Source organism: Corvus brachyrhynchos, unplaced genomic scaffold (genome assembly GCF_000691975.1).
Source record: "Corvus brachyrhynchos isolate BGI_N302 unplaced genomic scaffold, ASM69197v1 scaffold409, whole genome shotgun sequence".
NCBI classification, from domain to species: domain Eukaryota; kingdom Metazoa; phylum Chordata; class Aves; order Passeriformes; family Corvidae; genus Corvus; species Corvus brachyrhynchos.
Window position 1 is genome coordinate 228,412 of NW_008246059.1, and position 24,743 is coordinate 253,154.

The window sequence follows — 24,743 nt, forward strand, 5'->3', positions numbered from 1 at the left end:
TGCAGCTGATCTCCAGCCTATGTGATCCAAGAGGGAACGTGTATTGCTCTACAGTGGTCGGAAAAGCCAAGTCAGGAGTTCAAAATAGGAATGTCCTCACAAATTGTTTTACTGATAACTTGTAATCTAAATGGCAACCTTTTTCTGAATTCTAGGAAACGTGTAATTGAGGGTGTTTAAGTTATGAGTATGGTGGATATTTTAACGGGGGAAGGGCTGTGTCTAGTGTGAAAAAGGCTGTTGAGACCCAGGGCAGCTTATTTTAATACTGCAAATGGGAGGGGAAGAAAAATAAAAATCCCTCTGTTCACTTGAGATAAACTGAGATCACAGACAATGAGCAACCTTAACTATACTCCAAATTTTTTTTTCATTCTCTGAGAAGTTAAATGATACTTCATGGCATAGCACAACACTACATTTTATTAGTGAAGTACTGTAAAAATCTATTACTGAGTTCAATTCAAAACTTGCCTTTAGTATTAAAGTTAAAATGTTCTAATAAATAACTCTTCCTGTTTGCAGATAACTACTCTTATTAATCATAAGGATAAACCAAAGCGTTCAGACAAGACTCTGCAAGCAATTCAGCGAGTGGGCCAAGCCGTTAACCTGGCAGTCGGGAGATTTGTTACTGTGGGTGAAGCCATAGCCAACGAAAACCATGAGCTGAAGGAGGAAATGAGTGTTGCTTGTATCGAGGCAAGGAGAGCAGGTATGTAGTTACTCATGAAATTGTACTTGTGCCATTTTTGGCACACTATTTTTAGTGTCAGGCATAATGTAAGAACTTCATTATTTAATTGCTTAACCTTCCTCTGCTGGTTCATTCAAGGCCTGATCTGTTACCTGATTTTGTCACTTACTTAAATTACTGTCATCTTACGAATAGGGAATGGAATTGTGTGTTGGCTTTGATTTTTAGAGGATCATTTGCCACAAGGAATTACCTGACTGCTCTTTTTTTTATGATGTTACTACAGACAAAGAGCTGAGTGTTGGGAATACAACTTTACAGTTTATTGCTGCCAAGTTAAAACAGCGGAGTATTATTTGAGTGTTATGCTATTGAGGTCACTGCATTCCAAATCTCAGTGTCTGAATGAAGGTCGGTGTCAACCCATATTTCATCAGGACACTCTGTAAGATGACTCACATCAGTCATCTGATGACTCCTTTCAGTAGAACGAAAATCATATTGTGCTTGCCTTTTTGCTGGATTCAGGTTTTGTTGCAAAGTTGCTGTGTGTGTGAATTGAATGTGAAGTGTGGATAATTGAGTTGCCTGCTGTCACTCTCCTTCTCCCAGAAGACTCTGTCTAGGTGAACAGGGGGTTGCATTCTCTGATGCTGTAAGGGAATATCTGTGTTGTGCTAGAAACTACTTTCCTAGATACTAAGTACTATTCCTTGCGTAATATTTCAGTGGCCCTCAGTAAATGCATGTCCTTAGATCTGCAGTGAACCCTTCAAGATGACATCTAGTAAAATGTTCCTTTTGTTGTTAGTGGGGTGAGGTTTTGTTTTTGCTTTCAAATACTTTTGAATTTTGGGAAATTCTACTTGAAGTTTTCCCAGTTTGAGCAGGTGGATGAACCTGCAAGTGTGACAGACATTCGGCTTGCTGCAGCTTCAGGGAGACAATCTTGAACTTCTGTTGTGGAGACAAATAAATGACCCTTCAACAACCCTTCAGCACTAATGTCTTGATTACTGCAGGATGGAGCAGTGCTCTACTCCAAGACGTGGGTTACTGTACTTAAAACTGATCTGTTAAGTTGAATAGGGGGCTTGGGTGGGTGTTTGGTTTTTATCTTTGAAATGACCTCACAGTCCTGAAAAACTTGTCTTTGCTGTCCTAACTGGTGTTACATGTCTTGCTGAATTGCTGTTCTGGCCTCAGACTTCAGGGATGCAGTTCATACTATTATTTGTGATTAAAAGGAAAAGAAGAAACTTAGAAATTGGGCATGGTGCCGTAAAAAATCCTCTGAAAATCCCTCAACAATGAGTCACAATGTCTAGAAACACGCTGATGATGAATGATTGTTCTTGTGATTTGAAGAACTGTTCTGGATAAACTTTAAACTGAAAATTCCTATTGCTCCAGTAAACTTGGCTGCAAACAGATATGTCCTAATTTAAAATCATTCCATTTGTTATGTGAAGCATGTGTTTTCTCTTCAGAGATCCAAGTAAAATGCTGACAAGCCAAAATTTCCAAAGTTCACATCGATAATCTCAGCTGCTGGAAGAGCAGTGCAGTCTGAATTTCTCTTTCTTGTTTTGCCAGTTATGCTGTGGTTAGATATTTTTTTCTCTCTATCACTGTATGCAGGAGGAGCTCAGAATGTAAAAATAGTCTGTGGTATTTTATCCCAGCAAAAGACTATAGTTCTTTTGCATTGTAAGTTTTATTTCCTGCTACGCAGTAATAGCCTCAGTCTAGAGAAGTGAAGATATGGCCTGTTTACATTTCTGTCAGCCTCACATTTACCTTGGCATGGCTCAGCTGTTCCCTGCATTTGAGATCTAACTGAAGACTTACATGGGAAATTCAGTACAGCAAACAAGTTTGCTCCTGGTTACTTGTCTGATGGAGGGCTTTTTGTGCCAGTATTACTACCTCTGTGGACTGTTCAGTGCTGGACAAAGTAACACAATCCTTTGAGCAGATAAATTCTTATGGATAAATGTCCTCTGAACTCAGTTTCTGAACACAGTTGCTCAAGTGCCATTTTTAATAACTTTGGTGTTCCCAAGCAAGCCAAAAAAATTTCCTGGACAATTATAGCCAAGACTATTGACTTGTATTAAAGAATCTATGTTCTGAGGGTGTAGGCAGCAGAAAGCCTTTGCTCTTTAGGGCAGAGAGTCTGGTAAAGCTGTTCATACTTCTTTTTAGCCAATAAATTAGATTGTGTCTCAGAAATGGAGATTTTGTTGGGCATAGAAGATAGATTTCAACACAAAAGGATTGAGAACATTAAGCATCTCAGTTTCTAAGAAAAGTAGGGAGTCTTTAAATCAACTGCATATCCTTCAGAGGCTTTGAAGGATGACAGATGTTGTATCTGTCTCTTGTGAAGGGTATAATCAGTGATCTGAAGTGTTTCAAACTTGTTATGACTATTTCCTTGTAATAAACCTTGTAATTTGATTGACTCAAAATAGAATCCTAAAACACCGCAGAGGGTCATGTAGCAGATTTTGCCTAACATTCTTGCACTGTGTCAATGTTTACAGTGACAGTATAGTAGTGGAATGTAACTTAAAGAAGCACATTTTAGATGCCCATCTGTGATTTTTTTTTTTTTTTTTTTTTTTCTCTCTAAAACTAGGGCTAATTTAAAAGAGAAAAGCACATGTCAGGAATGAGTTAGTGTCATAACATTTCCAGTATTCTCTGCCAGTTGACTATGTAGCCCTAAAGGAAGACATGGAGTAAAATAAAAGCAATAAATAGCTCTCTCCTTTTTTGCCTTGAGTTTTAGTACAGAGAGGGCTAAATTAAGAAGGCTGAAAAACAGAAATTTAAATGGATAAATAAATATTACAGAATAACTGAAGTCATAAGGGCCATTTTAACTCTCAAGAATGGAGATCTTGTGCACTTCTCATTTCTTACTTCTTTTTTGTATCCTTACTTAAGGGTGTTTGACTACCCTTGCCGTGGCAAAAGTATTTTCTTACATCTTGTTCTGTGCTTCTTGTTCCATTGCCGTACATACTGGGGTCGGTCTGTCTGTGTCTCTCCACACCTGCCCACTAGGGGGATAGATGTGGACCACAGAAAGCTCTGCCATTGGCCTTCTCTTCCTGTGGCACAACAAACTCCTTCCCTTCCACCTCTCCCCTTCTGTCACTTGCTCCACTATGTCAGCTGAGGTGCTGAGGAGCCCAGAAGTGGGCATGGTACTCCAGATACTGCCTCAGAAGTGCCAAAAGGAAGGGAAGAATTATCTGCAGCCTTTCACATGCAGCTGGCCATTATTGCTGGCTCCTGTTCAACTCTTTGTCTTCCAGGCCCTCCATGTCTTTGCCCACGAAAGTTCCCTGTTGACAGCTGATCTTAGCATGTAGGGCTGAGTGGTGTTACCCTGGCCTAGATGTGGTATTACTGCCCTTGTTGGACTTCACATTTTCTATCAGATAGTTTTTTTTTTTCAGCCTGTCCCTCTGTCTAGCAGCCCTGCCCTCCACAGTATCAGACACTCACCCAGTTTGGTATTGTTCACACACTTGCTGAATGTGCTGAGTCATCATCCAGGGAATAGTTTTGATAACTCTTCCCAGTCCCAGAGGGACACCGCTGGATGCTGACTGCCCATTGAACTTTGTACCCATTATCAGCATCCCCAAGCCCAACAGTCAGGTTCATTTTCTACCCACCTTTTTGTTCACTTAGTCCGTATCTCTTGATGAAGTTATCAGGACACTACGGGAGATCATGTCAGAGGCTTTGCTGAAGCTGAGATGCACAGCATCCGTTACTTTCTCTTTTTAAAAACAGTATCATCTCATCATAGAAGGCATTCAGATCAGTGAGGGACTATTCACCCTGGCGGGTCTGTGCTGGCTCTTCCTGACGGGCTTTTTCTGCTTCATGTGGTAATAACATCCAAGATTATTTTAGTGATAATCAGGGAGGCTGATGTGAGGCTGACTAGCCCACAATTGCCTGATTTTTTTCTTGTTAGCCGTCTTGGAGATGGATGTGACAGTTGTCTTCCTGTCATTGGAAATATCACCCAATGGTTACAATCTCTCAGCCATGATAGGAGAATTACAGTAGCACTGAACTGTTTCTCTGACATGCTCAGATGTGTTTTATGGACTGGTGTATACCCAGCTGGGTGTAGCTTTCCTAGCTCCATTTCTTCACCCTAACAGGTCTTGTTCCTCATAGCTTACTCCCAGGGCTTAATTCCTGTTCCTGTAGTTGCAGATCTACAGGCAGAGGAGGAAGCCTTGGTTCTGTTACCAGAAGTCTGGAGTTTCTAGGGCTGACTGGAGTTTTTGACAGGCAGATGTTGCAGGTCTTTCAGTGTTCCCTGATATATCTTCGTATGACTAGCTGCTTCACCGATGACTTGATTCATCCTCAAGAAGGTGAATCCCATAGCATACGAAATGGGATAATGATGTACAACCTTTCTTGGTAACCAAATGAACTTTGCATCTGTTTTAATTGTTCTCTGTGTGTTTCTACAGCATTTTATGTTGTCACAGATATTGTGAGGTCAAAGAAATAGATTAATCTGCTGACAAAGGTGAACCATTAGAGACTGATGTGAACTGAAATGAATTGGACTGTGGAGAAGGCAATGCCCAATGTGTTTTGCTGGCAAATGATTTCCTTGCCTGACCAGAGACTTGGCATACAGCTTCACTGGTAGTGCATCTGGCTGCCCCTCACCCTTTGAATTGTAGCTGTACTTTTATAACTCCTCTTGCTTCTGTTCATTTTCAGGCCCTTCAGCTGTGGAATTCACTGTCTCAGACCATACTAGAGTACAGTATATTGGACTGATGCCCTAATTATTTGGAGCATGCCTTTTGTGACCTAGCCTGGTCCCACCAAATGTACTGGAAGTTCCTTGCCATAATGTAATACCTATTTAGGCAGCTTAAGAACCCAAGGGATTACAATTATCAGAGAAATCTATACATAAACATTATGAAATGTGGAGCTCTGTCGTTTGAAGGGCTGTCACGCTTTCCTTGTTCTATAGTGTGTGGTATTTCTGGAGTACCAGAATAGTGCAGGTTCTTCATATGGGAGCACTGGCTTTATCAGGCTTTTGGAGTATGTTGCCTGCTTAGGTGAACTACTTTAGTTGAGGTTTTGAAGATGAGTCATAGGGAATTTGATCAAATCTCCTAGATTTTATCTTCAAGAACGATCTATAGGTCAGTTGTGGGTTGATCAGCTTGTCTTGCATGCTAACAAAAATCATGTCTCAGAGCTTGCCTGAGCTCAGTCTCCCAGCAGCCCTTCTCTGGTTATAGACTAGCAAATTGCTCTGTCTTTCGTCTGTTGTACTATTATCTGGGGTACTCCAGAAGGTTTAATTGGATAGGGTCTGTGTTTCTTTCTCAGATAAAGAAATCCCTTAGCTGCATTGGATGTAGAATTTTTAACTGCCTAAAAAATAAAAGTGGTCAATTAAGCCTGTTTAACTATTTATTTAACTTAATGCAAGTTGAGTGAAAAGACAGTGATGAGCTGAAAATCAGCACTTCTTTGCCTTTTTTTCCTCTCCTGTCTCTGACAGTGCCCTGTTTAGTGGCCTTCCTTTGAATGTAAAGTGCAGTAGTCTCACTATAATGCTTCAGTCTTGGAAGTTACAAAGTTACTGTTTGGAATCTCTTTATTATTCATGCCTGGAGACTTCTACAGGAATAGGAAATCCATAAATTATGGGAATGCTGACTGAAATTTGGAAAGTGGAGGGGACTTCGTAGTTCTTTCTTTCTTGCTGCATCCCACTCTTTCAGCGGATTATCCTGCAAGTGTGGCCACTGGTTTGACTTTTGCTATTAAAATCAGAAAAACGCCACCCATTAATGTTTTCTCCCTCCACACTCCCCAACTCCACCCATCACTCCCCCCCTCAGATATCTGTAGATTACTTTAAGAAAATTAGTGTATGGTACAGATGGAAGAATAAGGTACAAGTGAAGAGTAATCCACATTTAAATATGGAGAGGGTGCCACCAACAGTCAGTCGAAGGAAGTGAAATGAAATAAAGAGTTGTAGGTAGCTCTGAAATTGTCTTATCCCTCAAAGGTAAAAGTTACTTTCTTCTAAGTATGGAAAGTTACTTTATTTTTGTTTTTTCTTCTAGGTGAAACAATTGCACAGCTTACAGATGTGGCAAGCTTGGATCATCCTGAATCTGATAGCCACATTACAATCTTTACGGACAAAACGGGTGTGGTAAAAGCTGCAAGATTGTTGCTTTCTTCTGTCACAAAGGTGCTGGTGTTAGCAGACAGGATTGTTATTAAGCAAATTATAACTTCCAGAAACAAGGTATTTGTGCTTCTTTTCTGTTTTGTTTAACTGATACCTGCAGTCAGTGCAAAAGAGTGATGGTAAATGATGTGATATTTTCATTGTCTCTCTGAAGGAATTGTAAAATAAAGAGATAAAAATGAATGCACATCTTGCACATGTTTACCTACCAGGTATCTGAAAGGGGATGTCTCTAAGTCAGTAGGATTAAAATAATACTCAGTGACTCTGCGTTTTATGTCACCTGTATTGCTTTATTCACTAAGTATGCTGGAGAAGATGCTGTGTTACTGCTTATTTAACTTTAAATTTGCTGTGAGGTGAAAAATGTCTGTTGGTAAAATGGTCAATAAAAGCTTCTACTTGCTAATGACAGGATGTTTGTACTGTCAGGATCGAGACAAGAAGAGCATTATGGCATCTAAGCAAAAAGCTGTGAGGAATGCACATAAAATTCTGTGCTAGTGAAGTGAGGCTTACAGACTAAAAGGTTTCTGTGCAGTTTAATTTAGGTCTTGAAACTTAGCATGAAACTCCTTGGTTGGTTTAAATAATGTATGAAGGCCCATTTAACCTCAAATGTAATCTATTTCATGCAGTGCAGACTTCACTGTCTTGCCTGTAGGATACCCTTCCATTTTTTTCTTCACAATGTGCTAAAACAAAAATAGAAAAATCTCATTTTTGAAAAATGATAACCTGATAAGGCCTGGGGTTTTCCATTAGTTTTGAACTGGTAATCCAGAGCAGTGCCCCTCTTTCCAGTTTTGACTCCTCATGCTGTCTCTATTCCTTTGTCCCAGTTTACTTTCCGGACTGACTGGTCTCTATTTTGCAGTGCCTAGATCCAAGACAGTTCAGTCCAGGATTCAAAACCAGTGAAATTACCTGCTTCTCTCTGACTTGAGACTTGGCAGCACTGATCTGCTGTCTTTGTGCTCATTTCTTCTCCCAGTGGTTGATTCAGGTGGCAGCAGTTTTATCAATAACAGTTTGCTGAAGTTACTTGCAGCTTTGGTCTTCTTTTGTACTTTGTGGTGCGTTTAATACCTTCTGCTGCTTTTCTGCTGTTGTCTGCAGCCATGCAGTAATCCTAATTAATTTACTTTTCCAAAAGTGGCGTGTGGTACCACAGATTTAGGCTATGGAGCAACTGTGCAAATGCATGCATCATGAACGGATAAGGAGGGATATACCCTTACAGGTGCAGGCTAGGTTTCTGATAATTTTAAACATGTATGAAAATGTCATCATATATACACTGATGTGAATATAGTAAGCATAAGTGCAGCATTTAATTTTGAAAGCATTTCAAGCAATCTCATAGTCCAGAGTAAGTATATCTGACTCTGACTGCCATAGGCACAGAATCATAGAATATCCTGAGTTTGAGGGCACCCATGAGGATCATCAAACTCCAGCTCCTGGCCCTGCACAGGATACCTCAAGAGTCACACCATGTGCCTGAGAGCATTGTCCCAGCACTTCTTGAACTCTGTCAGGCTGTCGCTGTGAGACTGCCCTGGGGAATCTGTTCCAGTGCCTGAACACCCTCTGGGTGAAGAACCTTTTCCTGATATCCAACCTAAACCTCCCCTGACACAACTTCAGGCCATTCCCTCAGGTCCTGTCACGGGTCACCACAGAGAAGAGATCAGTGCCTGCCCCTCCTCTCCCCCTCACAAGGAAGTTGTAACTGCAGTGAAGTCTCCCCTCAGTCCCCTTTTTTCCCCTCCCTTGCCCTGCTGTCAATGCTGTGCCTGATGCACCTCAGGACACAGCTAGTCTCTGTGGTCTCTTGGGTTTTACTGCATTCTCTTTTCTGTGCATACTGCACATGTTTGGGAAAGTCTGCTTCCATCTGTGGTATCAGTAGAGCGATTCACATCTCTAGGACAGATTAAACAAATGATGGTGTCTTAAGCAGGCCTAATATTTATATATACCCTAATTTTTATAGAGTACACTCCTGAAAAGTGTGTCAGACACCGCTATGATGGATAGCAAAAATAGTTCTTTCTGTAGGAAATGTTGTGGTAGAGGGATAATACGGGCAGGGACTTAAGAAATGCACACAAATACACTGAGACAGCATAGTGTAATGTGGCAAAGAGGATGGAAAGGTAGGAAGAGGATCATCAGTACTGCCAGCTGGAGAAGATTCTGGCTTCTTGAAATGGGTAACTGTTCCAGAAGATCTCAGCTCCATTTTTATCTTAGAGACTGAATCCCAAATACTAAACTTCTATTGCCTTTTTTTTTTTTTTGCTGCCTCTTTCTGAACATCTTTATTTTCATTGTCATTATCTTCCTCATGTGAATAAAGAGTCAATCAAGGGCAAAGGTTAGAAAAACAGATGAGCAGTTGGACATCCAATCCCTCAGACAGATGAGGGAAGTGACTGAGGTCTTCCAGAGTGGTGATCTATACCAGAATCCAGCCTCTGGCTGATGATCCCCAGTGATCCAGATTCCTGCTTCCAAATCCTCTGCACCATATATGCTGTCCTTGTGTTCTTGGATTGCATACATTTTCTTCTGTCCCTGCCCACGTCTTTCCTACCTTACAACATGAGTTTCATTGTCCATCAGACTTAGTCACTGCATCAGTGAGCTTAAGGTTTTGCTCCACTCACTGTCACCAGTCAGGTTAGGAGAGCCAGAACAATGAGCAGGGAAGTGAGAGATAGTGGAGGAGTTGCTGCGCTGTTTGTTTTGGATCAAAATATGGATGTGCCCTGAAGTGATATCAGCCTACGACTGCTGTCTGCAAGGCGACATTCATCCTGCAGCAGTAGCTGTGCACTATCTAGTGCTAACTTAGATATTAATAAGAACTTACAGCCTTGGGTTTTTCACGTGTTTTTAACCTTTTAAATAAAATTGTACATTTTCATTACTATCTGCATGTTTCTTGTTGAAGTTTTAAAATGAAAAATTATGAAGACATCACAGGTATTTTGCATTGGAACAGCTTCTTGAATAAGCTTTAGATAAATTTAGATCTGTCTGTACAGTTTTTTGGAATGTCAGCTCTGCCTGGGGTGTCTAGAATTATTCAATGTAATGGAAAGGCATGTGCTTTCACTGAAATTTTTATTTGACAAGAAATTTGTAATGAGAGAAACACAGAAAACTTTAACAGAGTTGTTTGAAAGCAAGGTCATACTCATAAAGTGCTACACTTGCTTAAACCAAGAATGGTTGAGCATAATTAATAGGGTTTTTTATCTATTCTTAGAAGAGAAAGTGGAACCTTAGCTTGTATGTTTTCCTCTTTTATCCACATTAACTTTTCTACACCTTCCCTTTCCCAGTCCTGTGGTTCTCTCCTTCTTCCACTCTCATACTGCTGTTTTCACATATTTGTGCATCTTCCTTCCAAGTCCTTCACACTCCAGCCTTTCTCATGCGTCAACATCCCAGTCAGGAAAGTCCTTGTTTCTACAGCCTTTGTGGAACTGGCTGCCCAACATAATATACTCAGGCAGATGCTGCAGTCTAATATTGCTTGATAAACAGTCAGTTCCACAGCAGTCACAGGGTTTAGTGGAACATTTGCTTTACTTAGTTTACAACTGAGATTGAACAGCTGCTCTATCACAAACAAATGGGTGCTTCTAGGAGAGTTTGCCAAGGTTGCTGGGAAGGGGGAGTTTGTCATAATCAGGTGTGTACACTGCTTTTGTAGTTGAGGGGAAGGTATTTTTGGCATAGAAAAGGAAAAATAAGTTGAAGTTTCTCCCTTTCAAATACAGTCTGTTAAATTTTCATGTGGTGTCTTATCTCCAGTCTGAACGACAATAAAGAACTGCTTTTAGTGTTTTCCCTTCTGAAGACATTTAGTGGATTTGAAAGGTCTCTTTGAGATTAGCAAGTATATGTCTAACCTGAAAAAAGCAGATGTTAATCTCTGTTATAATCCATAATGTAGTGACTTCACAGGATACCTTCAGTAATCAGTAATTTATAAGCTCTATGATAGTATTTGCTGAATGTTTTAAAAAATGCTGACTTTACATGCTTTAATGTATCTTGAGTAAGAGTTTGATACAACTTGCGTATATTTAGTTCTTTGTTTTATATGCAACTAATAAAAATCTCCAGTGTTAGAGTAGGTTGTTATGGGAAGTATAAAACTGTGTATTAACTTATTTCTAACTTTTGTGTTTAGTTTTGTTTAATTCTTTTGCCTTTTTTTTTAATGTACAGAGCCACTGAAACACCTGTCTGCACAACAGTGATTTTAGACTTTAAAAGTTATGCGTCTGAAAGAGAGAGTTACAACACAGGGTTATAACACAGGAATATAATCTGCACTTGTTACTGCCATGTTAAATTTAAAACCACATTTTTTCCTGAATCTGGAAACTGAATTCATTAATATTGTTACTCTTAATCCTGTAAGGAGCAAGGAAAGTGTTTTTTGAGTGCTGACAACAAATGACTCATTTTGAATGAAGCATGATAATTTACATTTGATTTCCAGCTGTTACTAATGCTTAAATAGTAACAAAATATATACATTTTAAATGACACAACTTAAAAGCATCTGTAAATAATAGTACTCCTAGTTCAATGATAATGGTTTTTTTTAGCATCTTGATAATCTACAGTATTTTCTCCTATCTTGCAGGTTCTTGCAACAATGGAACAACTAGAAAAAGTCAGTAGTTTCCAGGAGTTTGTACAAATATTCAGCCAGTTTGGAAATGAAATGGTGGAGTTTGCCCATTTAACTGGAGATCGGCAAAATGTAAGTATTAATAAAAGGTTGTGAGAGATGTTGCACAGTATCATCTTCATCTTATTATCAGGAAGATACAGGTTTTTCTGGGATGATAAAAGAAAACAAAACAGTTGCTGGTATCCTGTCTCTGGAACCTACCCTCTCCTTGCTCCACCCAAAACACATCTTTTGATCTTAAAGCTCAGCCTGAGAAATATCTCTGCATTATTTGACCTGACCTTCCAGAAGCCTGGGTGTGTGTTATTTGCATTCTTCTTTGGCTTCAGTCACTGTGTTTTGGCTCTAACTTTTCTGGCTCGTTACTCTAGTAGAGAGTTTGTCTGTTGTTACTTGACAGAACTATTTGATGTTTGCACATAGTGAAAGGACTTCATTGTTTCAGAAAACTCCAAACATGAAATCTTTAGATTCTAATAAAGCATCTGCTTGGTGGCTTGTTAGAGTTTGATTTTTTATTACTATTATTATGGAATATTTTTCTAGGTTTCGGTCGAAACCTTCTTATGTTCTTATTATGAGCAGCTACGATTTCAAAGCCTGTCATTCATACCAAAAGCTTTTTTTCCTGCTACTTCCATGTATATTAAAGGATTTCCTGAGGTTTAAGACTTCTGCTGTGAACTCTAGTTGCTTTCCCTTGATAATCCAGTCCTCTGTTCAGAGGTAAACCAGGATTCGATATAAATATACAGAGTCTCTAATATCTAGCAAAATTCAGAATTCAGTTTGTATAAACAAATTGGCCAACATCCTGTGTTTCCTTTTACTGTTGATGTGTGTGTGCTTGGTGTCAAAGAACCATTACTGGGAAAGCTACTTAAAATTAAAGGAAATACCTGCTTGAAAGTGAACTCTCCTTGTTTTTCCCTGAAGTATTTTTTCCTGAAGCAGTTGTTCCTGTGAAAGGGAAACATGCCTTATGAGGAAGTGGTACTCTTTTCAACTATTTTGGATTTTCAGTGTTAAGTGGTCTTTTGCTCTCCCTTCCTTGCCTTCTTTACTCCTTTGGACAGAGTGCTACATTGCCACTTTTTCAATTGTCTCAGGACTTTCTTGATACACTCAGTTTACAGTGTGTAGGCTGCTATGTGGCACTACTAGTCTTATGGGGAGGAAACATCCCTCATAGGATTTTTAAGTATGCCGTAAATTCTTGAGTGCCATCAGATTTATCAGAGTGTAATGTCAGAATTTCAGAAATTAACTGTTTTCTTGTGCAGTTGTTTTGTTGGCTTGGGGTTTTTTTAATGGGATTTTGATCTTAAAGATTTTCTGTAGTTGCTAAATACAAACATTATAAAAATGTCAAAGCAGCCTGCTGATGTGATTTATCTGTGTGGTTTTGTTAATCTAGGGTATATTAGGATTAATTACATCCTGTAAACCTTCAGATGGTCCCATTCAGTTGCCTGTTTAACACTCAGATAGCACTCAGCTGTCTTTGGGAGCAGTGAGAAGATCATAGTTGTAGCTTTCTAAGTTCTTCCCATTGTTAGACCCCCTTGCATGTTGAGGGATTCTCTGCACTCTTCCTCTTTTGATGAACTTTGCTGGGGGTATAGTTCAGTTTTCCCTGGAAAGTTCTTCATAAGTTTCTGTACTCAAAGCAGAGAAATACAGAGGAATTGCTTTTTCAGCCTGTTAAGGCTTTCTTTATTACTGGTATGTAGCAAATATAACACTCAAGTAGAAAAAAGATTTAGTTTACATTTTCTCCACTGCAGTACAATGAAAAGCAGGTGTTCTCTGTCTCTACCTTACCCTCCCCTCCATTTCAGAAAATATTTCTTGTCGGCTGTCCTTTTCACCTCATTTTTCTGTTTTATGAATAATGCTCTATGATAAAGGTATCAAAATTAGCAACAGTTTACATAACATGCTCTGTATCTTGGAGATCTTCCTTCTTTGAAATCTGAATTGAATAGAGCCAAGAATAAATGCATAAACTAAAATCTTTCTGAAAAGTAAGTTCTAGATCATGAGTTAGGCTGAAAATAGCAGTTGTCAGAAATTAGGAAGCTTTCTCACAACCCATTCACCTGCAAGAGAGTTTCCTTTTTCTGGTCTCACAAGCAGTTAATATTTTAGATACTGTGTAATATTTGGGTCTGGGTTTTTTTTTTCCTTTTGGTGTTTAGGATTTGAAGGATGAGAAGAAAAAGGCTAGAATGGCTGCATCTAGGGCTGTTCTTGAGAAGTGCACTATGATGCTCCTGACTGCTTCAAAGGTGAGTATGTGCACCCCTACACAACTTGGCTAAATCACAAAGCATGACATCTGCCAGGAGAGCTGACTCTCCTCTCTCAGCCCCACTTCAGAGTTCATGCTGAAGAAGGGTGTAAGTGTAAAGAATAGGGAGAGAAGATCTTTATATTCTGAGTAATGGTGTGAATTCTACTTAACAGCAGTTTAACTGAAAGAATTCACCATATTCTAACACATTCTTTAGACTTGCCTTAGCAGGAAGTATTCATTTCAATATACTGCATATACTCTTTCATAATAGTTACTTTACTTTCTTTAAAAAGACTTGTCTGAGGCACCCAGACTGTGAATCTGCTCGTATTAACAAAGATGGAGTTTTTCATCGGATGAGACTAGCTTTGGAACAGGTAATAGAAATTGTAACTGACTCTAGACCAAATGGAGAAAATGAAATGGCCCCCATCAGCATATATTCTGGCATCAAAGAATTCAAGGTAAGAGTAGAAATAGTACTGTTTTCTACAGCCAATAAAGTCCCTCTTAACTAGGATTTTGGAAAAAAAAAGTGGGTTTAGATTTGAAATCACAGAGCTGCATCTCTTCAGCAGCGTTGACTTAAATAACTGTTCCAAAACGTTACAGAATCTGACAAGAGGTGACTATAATTTAATAGTCATTGCCAAAATGCACCTCCTGATACTTGCCATCTCCTTCTGAATCAGCATGCATTCAGAACTCTAACGTTTTGTTGAGGTGATGCCTTGACATTCAATAAACTGAAGTATCAGGTTCTGATTAGACCTTCAATAAAACAGTTGTTGTTTGAGAATTCTTGCTTTGTAATTGTTAGTGTTTTTAAAACTGCATGCAAAAATATGCACACAAACATTTAAAAGAGCAAACTTTCATTCAAAAGAAATGTTCTGAATTGAAATCGTATCCTGTAGCTCAGTTGACTTTTTTCCACATAAAGGCTTCTCTAAATTTCATACTCCATTAAGAACAGTTAATCAGCAACCATGGCTTACTGCTTTTGAGCCTGTCACTTTGATTCAATTTATTTGTTTATCTATTTCCCCCCTTTAAATTTCCACTGAAATTTTCTGAGAATGCCCCAAAGTATTAAATTTGCTACGTACACATTTTTAGAAAACTGCTCAAAATGGATTATATGGATGTGGAAGGATCAAACAAAATTGGAAAACTTATTTAATTTCTGAACCTTACTGAACTTAGAAACTTTTTATTGACAGCAATAGAACAATGATGTTCAGCAATAGAACAATCTGCTGTTACTCCTGATAAGGCGGGAGTAACCTACTGATTTCATTATCACTTTAAAAAAAAAGGTCCCATACTGCCGGTCTGGACACAAGCAAATTGTTGATTACTTGGAAAATAAGAGAATAATTTTAAAAAGCCCTAAGGAGAAAAACAAAATGTAAAATGATGGATCTGCTTTCTGCATTTGTGTCACAACAAAATCATATAAATTCTCAAGGAACTGATGTGCTTCTTTTTCAGAACAAGGTGGAAGGTCTCCGTGAGAATCTTTATTTTCTCTCAAAAGAGAACCTTTCAACAATGCTGGAGGTTATCCTGGAACATACAGAAGACTTCACAGACTCTGCCTATACCAGTCATGAGCACAGAGAACACATTTTGGAGCTGTCTAAACAGGCTAAAATGGAACTAGAGCAGCTGGTTTCAGTGTGGATGCAAGCTGTAAGAGCTTTTTAGCAAAGTAAATCTTTTCACCTCTACTTTGAAAAGAAATTTTTAATGCAGTCTTTCTTCTGGTCTAGGAAGAGAGAACTGAGTGTATTCCTCACAGTGGGAGCTGATCAAGGAAGCTACAGTTTGTTCTGTGCTTCTGCAGCTTCCATATGTTCTGTCCTTCCCCTACCCCAGTGGTATTGTTTCATTGATTCTCTGATGGCTAAATTAGGCTGCTGATGGTAGTAGACTAATTTTAATGAAGATGTGAGTGGAAACAAGGCAGTTAACAGAAGTATCATTGCACAGTCTTAAACAGTGAGGTCTTTTGGTGGAGTAGTTCAGAGAATTCAATTGTCTTGATCCCATAGCAGGGACCACAGATTTGTTTCTTGTTTTCAACAGGATATTGAAAACAGTTAAACTGTTGGAAAGGGAAGCATTCTGAAAAATTGACTGTTTTTTGAATATTATGGAGAAGGAGAGAAACAATAAGACCAGGCTATTTTTGTTTGTCCTTTTTTATGTTATTTAAATGATGGTAGCTTTTAGAGAAGAAGCATATTAAGCCTGCCTGTGTCATTTGTCTTACTTTTTCCTTGAAAATGATAGAAGATATATGCAACAGGGGAAGTGAAAGCAGAGATGGAAAATGCTGATTCTGGTTTTGATGCCGACTTGCTTTCAGTCTTGCTCCTGGGGAGATGTATAGCACAAAATCTTACCAACACTCTGAAATACGGCAGATGTGTCCTAGTATAGGATATTTACTTAACTGAGTGTATTTCTTATGAGAAAGCATTTTTGTTCCTTTTCCCCCTCTTTGAATCGGGTACTGCAGTCAGGTGTTTTTAATGCAGTAGTGCAGTTTGAAGGGCATATAAATCTTCCTGATAACACAGAATATTGTTACAACAAACAAGACACATATAGAATATTAATTGCATAGACTCCCTTTAGCTGTAGGAAAACTAAACCTTAGCTTGTGTTAGTTTGGTGTTGGTGGTTAGCCCTCATAGGCAGCTGGGTAAACACTGCTCAGCAATAACTAACACCATGTTGTCAGCACTGCTTTTATCACAAATCCAAAGCAGCAGTATGCCAGATTTATAAAGAAAATGAATTCTATCCCAGCCAAAACCAGGACACTTGCCTATTTCCAAGCTCTATTACTGGTGGAAAATAATCACCTCTAAATAATTTACAGGCTACATTTCAAGTGGTAGAAATGAGAGCCTAGTACAAGATTATGCATATATATGATCTGTGAAAATACTTCTGTGTGCACATGCGTGCTTATGCATTAAGTATTTTCATTAATAAATAACCCAGCCTAGCTGTGACTAAAGACATAGCAGCAGATAAAATAGTAACAGCTCAGTGAGGTGGATTTTTGATTGCAGCTCAACAGCTTCATTGCAAGGTGAATGTTCTGAAGAACAATTCCATAATTCAGTTTGTTTGGTATAACATTTTAGGTACCACTTTATTTTTAAAGGATGTTTATATATAAAAAAAAAAAAGCCTTAAGTGCTTGTTTTACTTTAGGATGGTCAGGCAGAAGATTTCTGGCAGTTGTCAAGCTGAAGGAAACCCTTTTCCTGAAAAAAGTTCAGTGAGGTGTAGAAATAAATTCCTGTTGAACAGAAGCAGTCAATTAGATTGCATCGCTATTGGTTTTAGATTTAATTTGGTGATAAATGTTTCTATAAAAGAATTTTTCAAGTAGAATATACACAGGCTGCTCAAGTGAAAGCATTTCATCTGGAAAGAAAAGGCTGTCTTCTAAAGCTTTTTGGGCTAATGACACATGATGTGAATGCATGTGTGGGGTTTGCTGGGTTATTTGTGTAATGTCTTGTTGGTTTCTTTCTTTGGTTTGTAGCAAAACCAAAAGACAAAGGATCTCATGGAAGACTTGGAAGTAGCCATTTTAAAAACATGCCAGTGCATGAATGAACTTAAAAGAGAGGTAAGTGCAGCTTAAGCAAGATTACCTGAACAAGTTTGAATTTCTCACTTTTCATACATGAAGTTGTAAAATGGGATCCTGTGCCCAAGAAGACGAAAGTCTATTTGTAGACAAGAGTAACCTTATCAGAATTACATCAGGGAGCTAGTATCATCTTTGTCCTTACTGATTAGAAATCTGCTAGATGCATAGGCTCATTGCTAACCCACAAAAAAGAGGTGTTTGGAAGTAAGTACTATGTATGTAATTGTTAATTTGGAAGTATGTAATCATTAATTTAAATGTAAAGGCAAACTTCCCTTGGGGATGCATACATCACTGTTTGTAAATACATTTTCTTGTAGTGCGTGCCCAAATTAATAAATTACATTTGTAGTTTATTTGTACTTAACCTGTCCTATTGATTTCCTTAGCAGAAATATGCCATGACAGTGCCTTATACTCAGGATTTTCTTCTCAGCAGTTGGCAGCTGTGTTTGTGTCTGTGGTAAATCATTATTCTTTTCCTAAGTGCAAGTATGCTGAGGTCAGCTTGCATACACACATGGAATAGCTGCCTCATTTGATCCATGGGATGGACTGCACTTGCTGCTCAGGGTATTCACCCTTCCTATTAAGGATAGCATTGCTGCCTTGTCTGTTCCACAGAATTGAAGCAAATACAGAATCTGATTTCTGGCAGCTTCCTGAATATTTGCACATTACTCAGCTATCTTTTCAACTGCTTCAAAGTGCTGTTCTTTTAAACAGATGGAAAGTGAAGATTAAGAACAGTGAGAGTTTCAACGCAGAGCAGTGCAAAGATGTTAGAGAAGTGTGGTGAACTCGCTTAGGCTGAGCTGTCAGCTGCTGTAACTGGAAAACCTCAACTGCTCAAAAAATCATGCTCCTCTTTTTTACCATGGGAAAATGAGAAATTTTGTCTTCTGGACTGTAGTTCTTGCAGCTGTCCTGAAGATTTGAACAGTGCTTTCAATCTGTTTCAGTTCAGTTGCACTTCTGCTTTCAGGCAGAGTGTTCGGCTCCAGAAAGTGGAGGATACACAGTTTTTGGACCTTGATTATGTGCTGGTTTGTAATTTGGTCACCATTATGTAGGAAATGAGTAGCAGAGCTTTTCCAAAGTGGCATTCAGCTGCTTTAACTGTAAGATTATCCCTTTTGAGTAGCATTGTCTCCAGGTGCTGAATGAGGTGGGGGAGTTCCCAGTCAAATTAGGATGTAACTATGTAATTGCATAGACCAGAAAGCCACAGGGGGCTGGAATATGGTGTGTGAAAGAAAGGATTCACGTTCTTAGAAGTAAGTTCAGAGAATTATGTCGTTTTTGTTGTTCTCTGTGTAGTGATTGAATTGATCCCAGAGTGGCCATGCCTTCTGTACATGGCTGAGGGCCGTCCTGTCAGTCTGACTTGGGGGGCTGCAGTGTACCAGTCAGCAACCAGGATTTCTACTGGTAAAATTCAGATATGGTGACTCTAATTAAAATTTTTTTGAGAGCCTGAGTGACTGAGAACAAAAGACAGCCTTGTTGAAGTAGTTCTCACCTATCTGTCCTTTCATAGAAGAAACAAAAGTTATATTCCTTTCTTGAGACTAATTTCCTGCTAATGATCAGAGACAGCATTAAGTAGAAGTATATTTCTGTTTTGGATCAGGATGAAAAGAATCTCTAATGAAAAGGTAATCTCTGTGTAGTCTACATATAAATGAGGATTGCCAGTTCCTGCTCCAACATTACAAGCCTTTCAGATATCCTTTCTTCAGAGCTGACTTCATTTCTGGGATTAGTGATTTGTGCTAATATTTAATGCCATGTGAGCAACATTATATAAATAGTTTGTAAAGGTTGTCATAGCTGGTTTTTCCCCCTCAAAAACAATTGCAACAAATTTTGAGGCAATAATTCAGTTGTCTTGTCTTTTGTGAAATTAAAAAACAAATCCAGAAGAACAGGAAGTACTGCCAGAGGACAGGAGTAAAAATGGAGTCCAGTGGAATAAAAACCCCAACATACCATTCCAGTAAACACTCTTCTCTACAGAGTCAGTTCCAAGCTCATTGCATTCGTAAGAGCTGGAAAAATACTTTCTCTTGAACACTTAAGTTTGTTCTGTGGTCAGTGTATTTCTAGCAAAGTGAGTGCAGTATTACAAGACTCGTAATAGTCTTATGAGCATACTCTGCTGTTTCTAAAGAGGTTGCTATTTTGGTTTTACCAATGTTCTTAAGATGGGGCTGATTGCAGGGTGCAGGTAAACCTACTGACTAGTTACTAGAACTAGCGTCAGCTGTCACTGGTAGCTGTTGGCAACCAGAGCCCTTCACAGCACAATGTCTGAGTGTGTGCCTGCATTTAGGGGTGTGTTTAAACAAGAAACTTCTCCTTGCTTATTGGGAGTGTAGGGAGACTGTTTGAGACTTCTTCAAGACCCATCTTCTTGTAGAAAAGGTGCATTTTACCTTCCTAAGGCTGTGTCACAAGCCAACTATATTCAAGCTTTTCTTTGCATCACTGATAATTCTAATTTCTAATATATTATAAATTCAGATTTGTGTGGCTTCAGTCTGATTCACACAGTTTAATGTGTGTTCTTAACAAGAAGTGGAGTGGCCATTGTGCTTTGCTTATGCTGAACTTGGTGACCCACAGATTCATGCACCTGGTTTTTCCCCAGCTGTAACATAATCAGAAAGCAGTGGTGTGATAACTTCATGGCCTCGTTTTACCCAGCTGCTCTTTTGTTTCTCCCCATATTTGGTTGTGGAGTTGATTTTTCTTGTTTGTGGGGGCTTTTTGCCTTTTTTTTTTTTATATTGTAGTGGATTTTATCTTTATACTTTGAATAATAATTGAAGAAATAAAACCCCAGATGATAAGCAAGCTCTATGTGAGCTTTCATGGCAGTAAATTTTTTGCATCTTGAAAAATCAGTCTGTCTGTTAAGCTTGTTTGACTTGGTACTGGATAGATTTTTTTTTTCCTTCTATGGTTTATCTCTCCTTCTTTTAATGCTATTCAAGGTCCACAGTGCAGCAACATCTCTGGCAACAGATCTTCTAAAATACCATACAGATCATATGGTTCTCAAAGCATTAAAAATCACAGGAGTAGAAGGAAATCTTGAAGCTGTAGCAGAATATACTTGCAAGCTATCAGAGCAGAAAGAACAGCTTGTTGAGGTGAGTTCACAGCTGCTTTTATTGTGTACGACACTTAGAACATGAGTGGCTGGATTTGCATAAATCTGTTCTTTAGGAAGGCTTTGGTCTGTGGCTTTGTAATTTTATTTTATTTTCCATGTATGCTGTTGAATTTTGTATTGTTCTTGGCAGGGTCTGAGCCAGAGGTGTCACTGTGGCATGCAGGCGTTGTAGAAAGGATATACATTTGTGCCCAATTCTCCTCATGGATCTAGACTCAATCTGTATGTAGACATTTGGCCTAAAACATGACTAAAAAAGTAATGAGTAAAAAGTCTCTAGATCCAAGAAGAGACGATAACCCTTCTCTTTCAAGTAGCAGCATCCAGCAGTAGCTGATTCCAGGTATACAAGAGTGCTGGAGATAGACAGTTAAGTTTCTTAATGCAGTGAGTTTGATTTTTTGAAGACCAGTCAGGAGGGCCACTGAAAATCTTTCTCCTTTGTGAGAAGCAGTGTGGGGGGATGTCAGCCATGTGCACCTTGTTGCTGTCTTGTCTCACAGACAAGCAGAGGTACCTATGCCAGCAGGAGACATACAAAGATAGATCACGTGAAACATGGTGATGCCAGCAGCTGTATTTGCATGGTGTCCAATACTCATTTCTAAAAAATTACGAGATACAGGGCTCGAGGATTCCTCCCAGAAGTATGAATATTCAGAAGCAACACCCTTGAACTTCCAGGATTGGAAGAACAATGCTTTGAGTTTTTAATTTCAGCTTTAATGTCCCCTTGATCCGTGACTGTTTCGTGTTCCAGTGAGACACTAATTTTTTTTTTCAGGCATAACCACGAGGTTGAATAGTGCTTGCATGTGAGACCTTACAGCATTTCTGATGGTGGACAGTGCAATAAGTTTCATATGTGCTGTCTCTGTCTTACAAATTCCTTTTGATGTGAAAACTTCCATGTTCCTTCTCGACCCAAGGTTCACTCTTAACCTTACTAAAAAAACAAAAAAAAAAAAAAAAAAAGGAAGCAGTATTACTTCCCTAAACTAATTAAACTAATTTGACACTGATTTGCTCAAAGATAATTCAGTCCCCTGGATGATGAAAGCCTAAATTTTCCACATGGTTGCTAATTGCTGAATAAGCCTGTTCTGGTGAAGTTACTTAAGCTACAATTTTCCCAAGTTCTCTATGTGTTTGTTAACTTTCAGTTTTATTCAGTCCTAAATATGTGAAATTGTTTTTGTTTTACTTTAATTTATTTATTAAGATTTTTCTTTCTCTCAGTGATTTTTCCATCCCTTCCAAGTCAGGATTTAGCCCCATTTTTATTGTTAATTCTCCCTGAGAAACACCCAGCTGTGCAGTCCCCAGTACATTTCTTAAAGGACTGTCAATAACTTTGTGTTTGTTTGTGTGTATTTTTGTATGTACACCTTTTCTCACTAATAATAAAAGCACATTTTTTATGATTCTTTTAATATTTTTTAAAATAATTCAGATGTGTCGCTTATTGAGGCATGTTTCTGGAACTGAGCCCCTTGAGATTACTTGCATACATGCAGAAGATACCTTTCAGGTCACTGGCCCACAGGTATGTCCAGCTTCTAACTGGCCTCTTCTAGTACACATAAATCAATAAAAATTACTTGTGTGAATTTTTAGGAGACCTAATAATGACCTGTTCAAAGCATTCATTTCTAAGAAGGAATTATGTACTAATGCTGGGTGGTAGCTAAAAGAGCTCAAGAGAAAGATCATCAAGCCTGCAAATGTCAGATGAATACACTACTAAGACATAATAGTAGCAGTTTAATTTTGTGTTTTGCTTGTGGAGGCATTTGTGAATTCATGTGGAACACTATGTACTAGGACTTGCAATAGCAAATGCTTTGTTCTTTGTCCAGATAATTTCTGCTGCAGAAACCCTGGCATTACATCCATCTAGCAAGATTGCAAAAGAAAATCTTGAGGTGTTCTGCGAGGCCTGGGAGTCTCAACTGAGTGACATGTCTTTGTTGTTAAGAGAAATCAATGATGTGTTTGAAGGAAGAAGAGGTAAGAATGCTGTGTAGAAACAGAAAAATTTAAATTCAAGTCTAAGAATTTTAAGTGTGATTCAGGAAATTCTGCTTTCCTAAGAGAGGAGTGCAGTAAACAGTTCCACATCCTGTGGGATCTAGGTAGTAACACACAAATGTATTGGGTTTGTATAGATGTGAAATCAGGCTGCTTATTGGATTTTTTCAAATAAAAGCAGCCAAATATTTAAAGGCCTGATTTATGTAAGATTAGCTATGTTTAATTTTCTGCACTGGGATTAGTTCTAGCAAAATCAAATGGAACTGTTCAAAGGACACAGAAGTGTTAGACACAGCTGTTTGCCAGCAGTGTTCACATACAAGGGGTGTAGGACTTCCACCCACCCTTTGTTCTATCTAGGACATATCATCAATTCATGACAGTCAAGATACAACTTGAATTGTGACATGTTTAATTAATGTCCTGTGTTTGTGGAAAATACATGTATACATGTATATTCTGTACTGTCAGCTTGCCTTGTATTCACTTCAAAATGTAGTGAATGTAGTTATTTGATTTTTAAACTGCTGTCCTTTCTCCTGGATGGAATTTCTGACGACTCTGCACAATCTTGGGATATTTTCTCTGGTTGGTAAGTTTATTGGTATTTGTACAACATGTAGAAGAAAAGCTTGGAATCTTAAGGAAAAAAAATTCTGTGTCTACTTTTAGCATAGGGTAATTTACCTTTAAAATGGAAGGCATTTTGGTCATCATTTTTATATTACGTATTTTTCTTTCAGATTACGTCTTTAGTGTAGCCTGTTATAATTCTTACAGCTACGTGTTTGTTTCAGTTTTTAAGGTATAATTGCATACAGATAGAATGTAATATATAATAATACTGAATGTCTTGTATTTTTAAGAAAATCGCTCAGGTTTAAAAGCTTAGATTTACCTAAATACGGACACTTAATTTTTTGTATCTAAGATACAGAAAAAATAAATCCTTATTCAGGTTAGATGACACTTTATCAATGATACAGTACTTCATCTTGCTATTGAGACCTTTTTCATTTTTAGACTTTATTTTGTAGTTTAACTTTCTGTTCTTGATTTTTTGTGTAAGCAGTTCTTTACTGCCAGCATTTTGAGCACAGTAGCAACCAATCACAGGGTGTAATATCTTAAATTGTTGTTGCTGGTTGCTAAATGAGTGTGTGCCTGAACCTCAAGGCTTGTAAAAGAAAACCTATGTTGAAATTTTGGTTGGGTTTACAATAATTGTGTGTAGAGCAAGTTATTGGGAGTTTGAGACAGTTGAGAAAAACACGGTTGTTATCCCAGCTGTTCTTCCACCTCGGTCTGGAATACCACATAAATATTTGCAGCAATCAGAGATCCTGTTTATGGGCCTTTTAACTTTCAGCAGATTTGTTTGTTTGTTTTGGGAGCCAGGGTGACACTCGCTTTCCTTAAAGAGAATATTTTATAAAATGAAACTTAAATTATGGTATTACTCTATTGTTAATGTGTTAGAATAAATTTGGAATCTTTAGGGCTGATCATGCAGTATGATTTTTTTCATATTCATACAATGGTTGAATGATAACCTTTTTATATTTATGTCTATCTGTGCATGTGTACATACATACATATATATATTACTGTATTTAAAAATATTAGGGTGAGAATCATGCAGCCACAGCAAAGCATATACTTGGCTCTCCAAACAAATTGTTCTTGATGTCAGATGCCCAGCCTCCTCTTTAGTTAATAACTTTCTCTTGGGACTGCTGGTGGCAGATAACACATTTTCCATAAGTGGTATTTTCCACTTTCTTTAAAACATCATTTCACAAGGGCAATCCAATGTCCTTGCTTGAAGGAGGGAAAGA

The 24,743-nt window shown here is 38.4% G+C and overlaps 1 protein-coding gene across 1 annotated transcript in view; it reads left to right on the plus strand.

Annotated features, from left to right (window-relative positions):
• Positions 1 to 519: 519 nt before the first annotated feature.
• Positions 520 to 24,743, plus strand: part of CTNNAL1 (catenin alpha like 1) — a gene marked incomplete at its 5' end in the record, with an annotated part of 37,135 nt that continues 12,911 nt past the window's right edge. Inside the window, 10 exons of the mRNA XM_017746124.1 lie at positions 520 to 715; positions 6,853 to 7,040; positions 11,659 to 11,778; positions 13,911 to 14,000; positions 14,302 to 14,472; positions 15,503 to 15,703; positions 17,580 to 17,666; positions 20,690 to 20,848; positions 22,325 to 22,417; positions 22,731 to 22,881. Of these exons, the coding sequence (XP_017601613.1) occupies positions 520 to 715; positions 6,853 to 7,040; positions 11,659 to 11,778; positions 13,911 to 14,000; positions 14,302 to 14,472; positions 15,503 to 15,703; positions 17,580 to 17,666; positions 20,690 to 20,848; positions 22,325 to 22,417; positions 22,731 to 22,881 (1,456 nt within the window). The remainder of the gene's footprint in view (positions 716 to 6,852; positions 7,041 to 11,658; positions 11,779 to 13,910; positions 14,001 to 14,301; positions 14,473 to 15,502; positions 15,704 to 17,579; positions 17,667 to 20,689; positions 20,849 to 22,324; positions 22,418 to 22,730; positions 22,882 to 24,743) is intronic.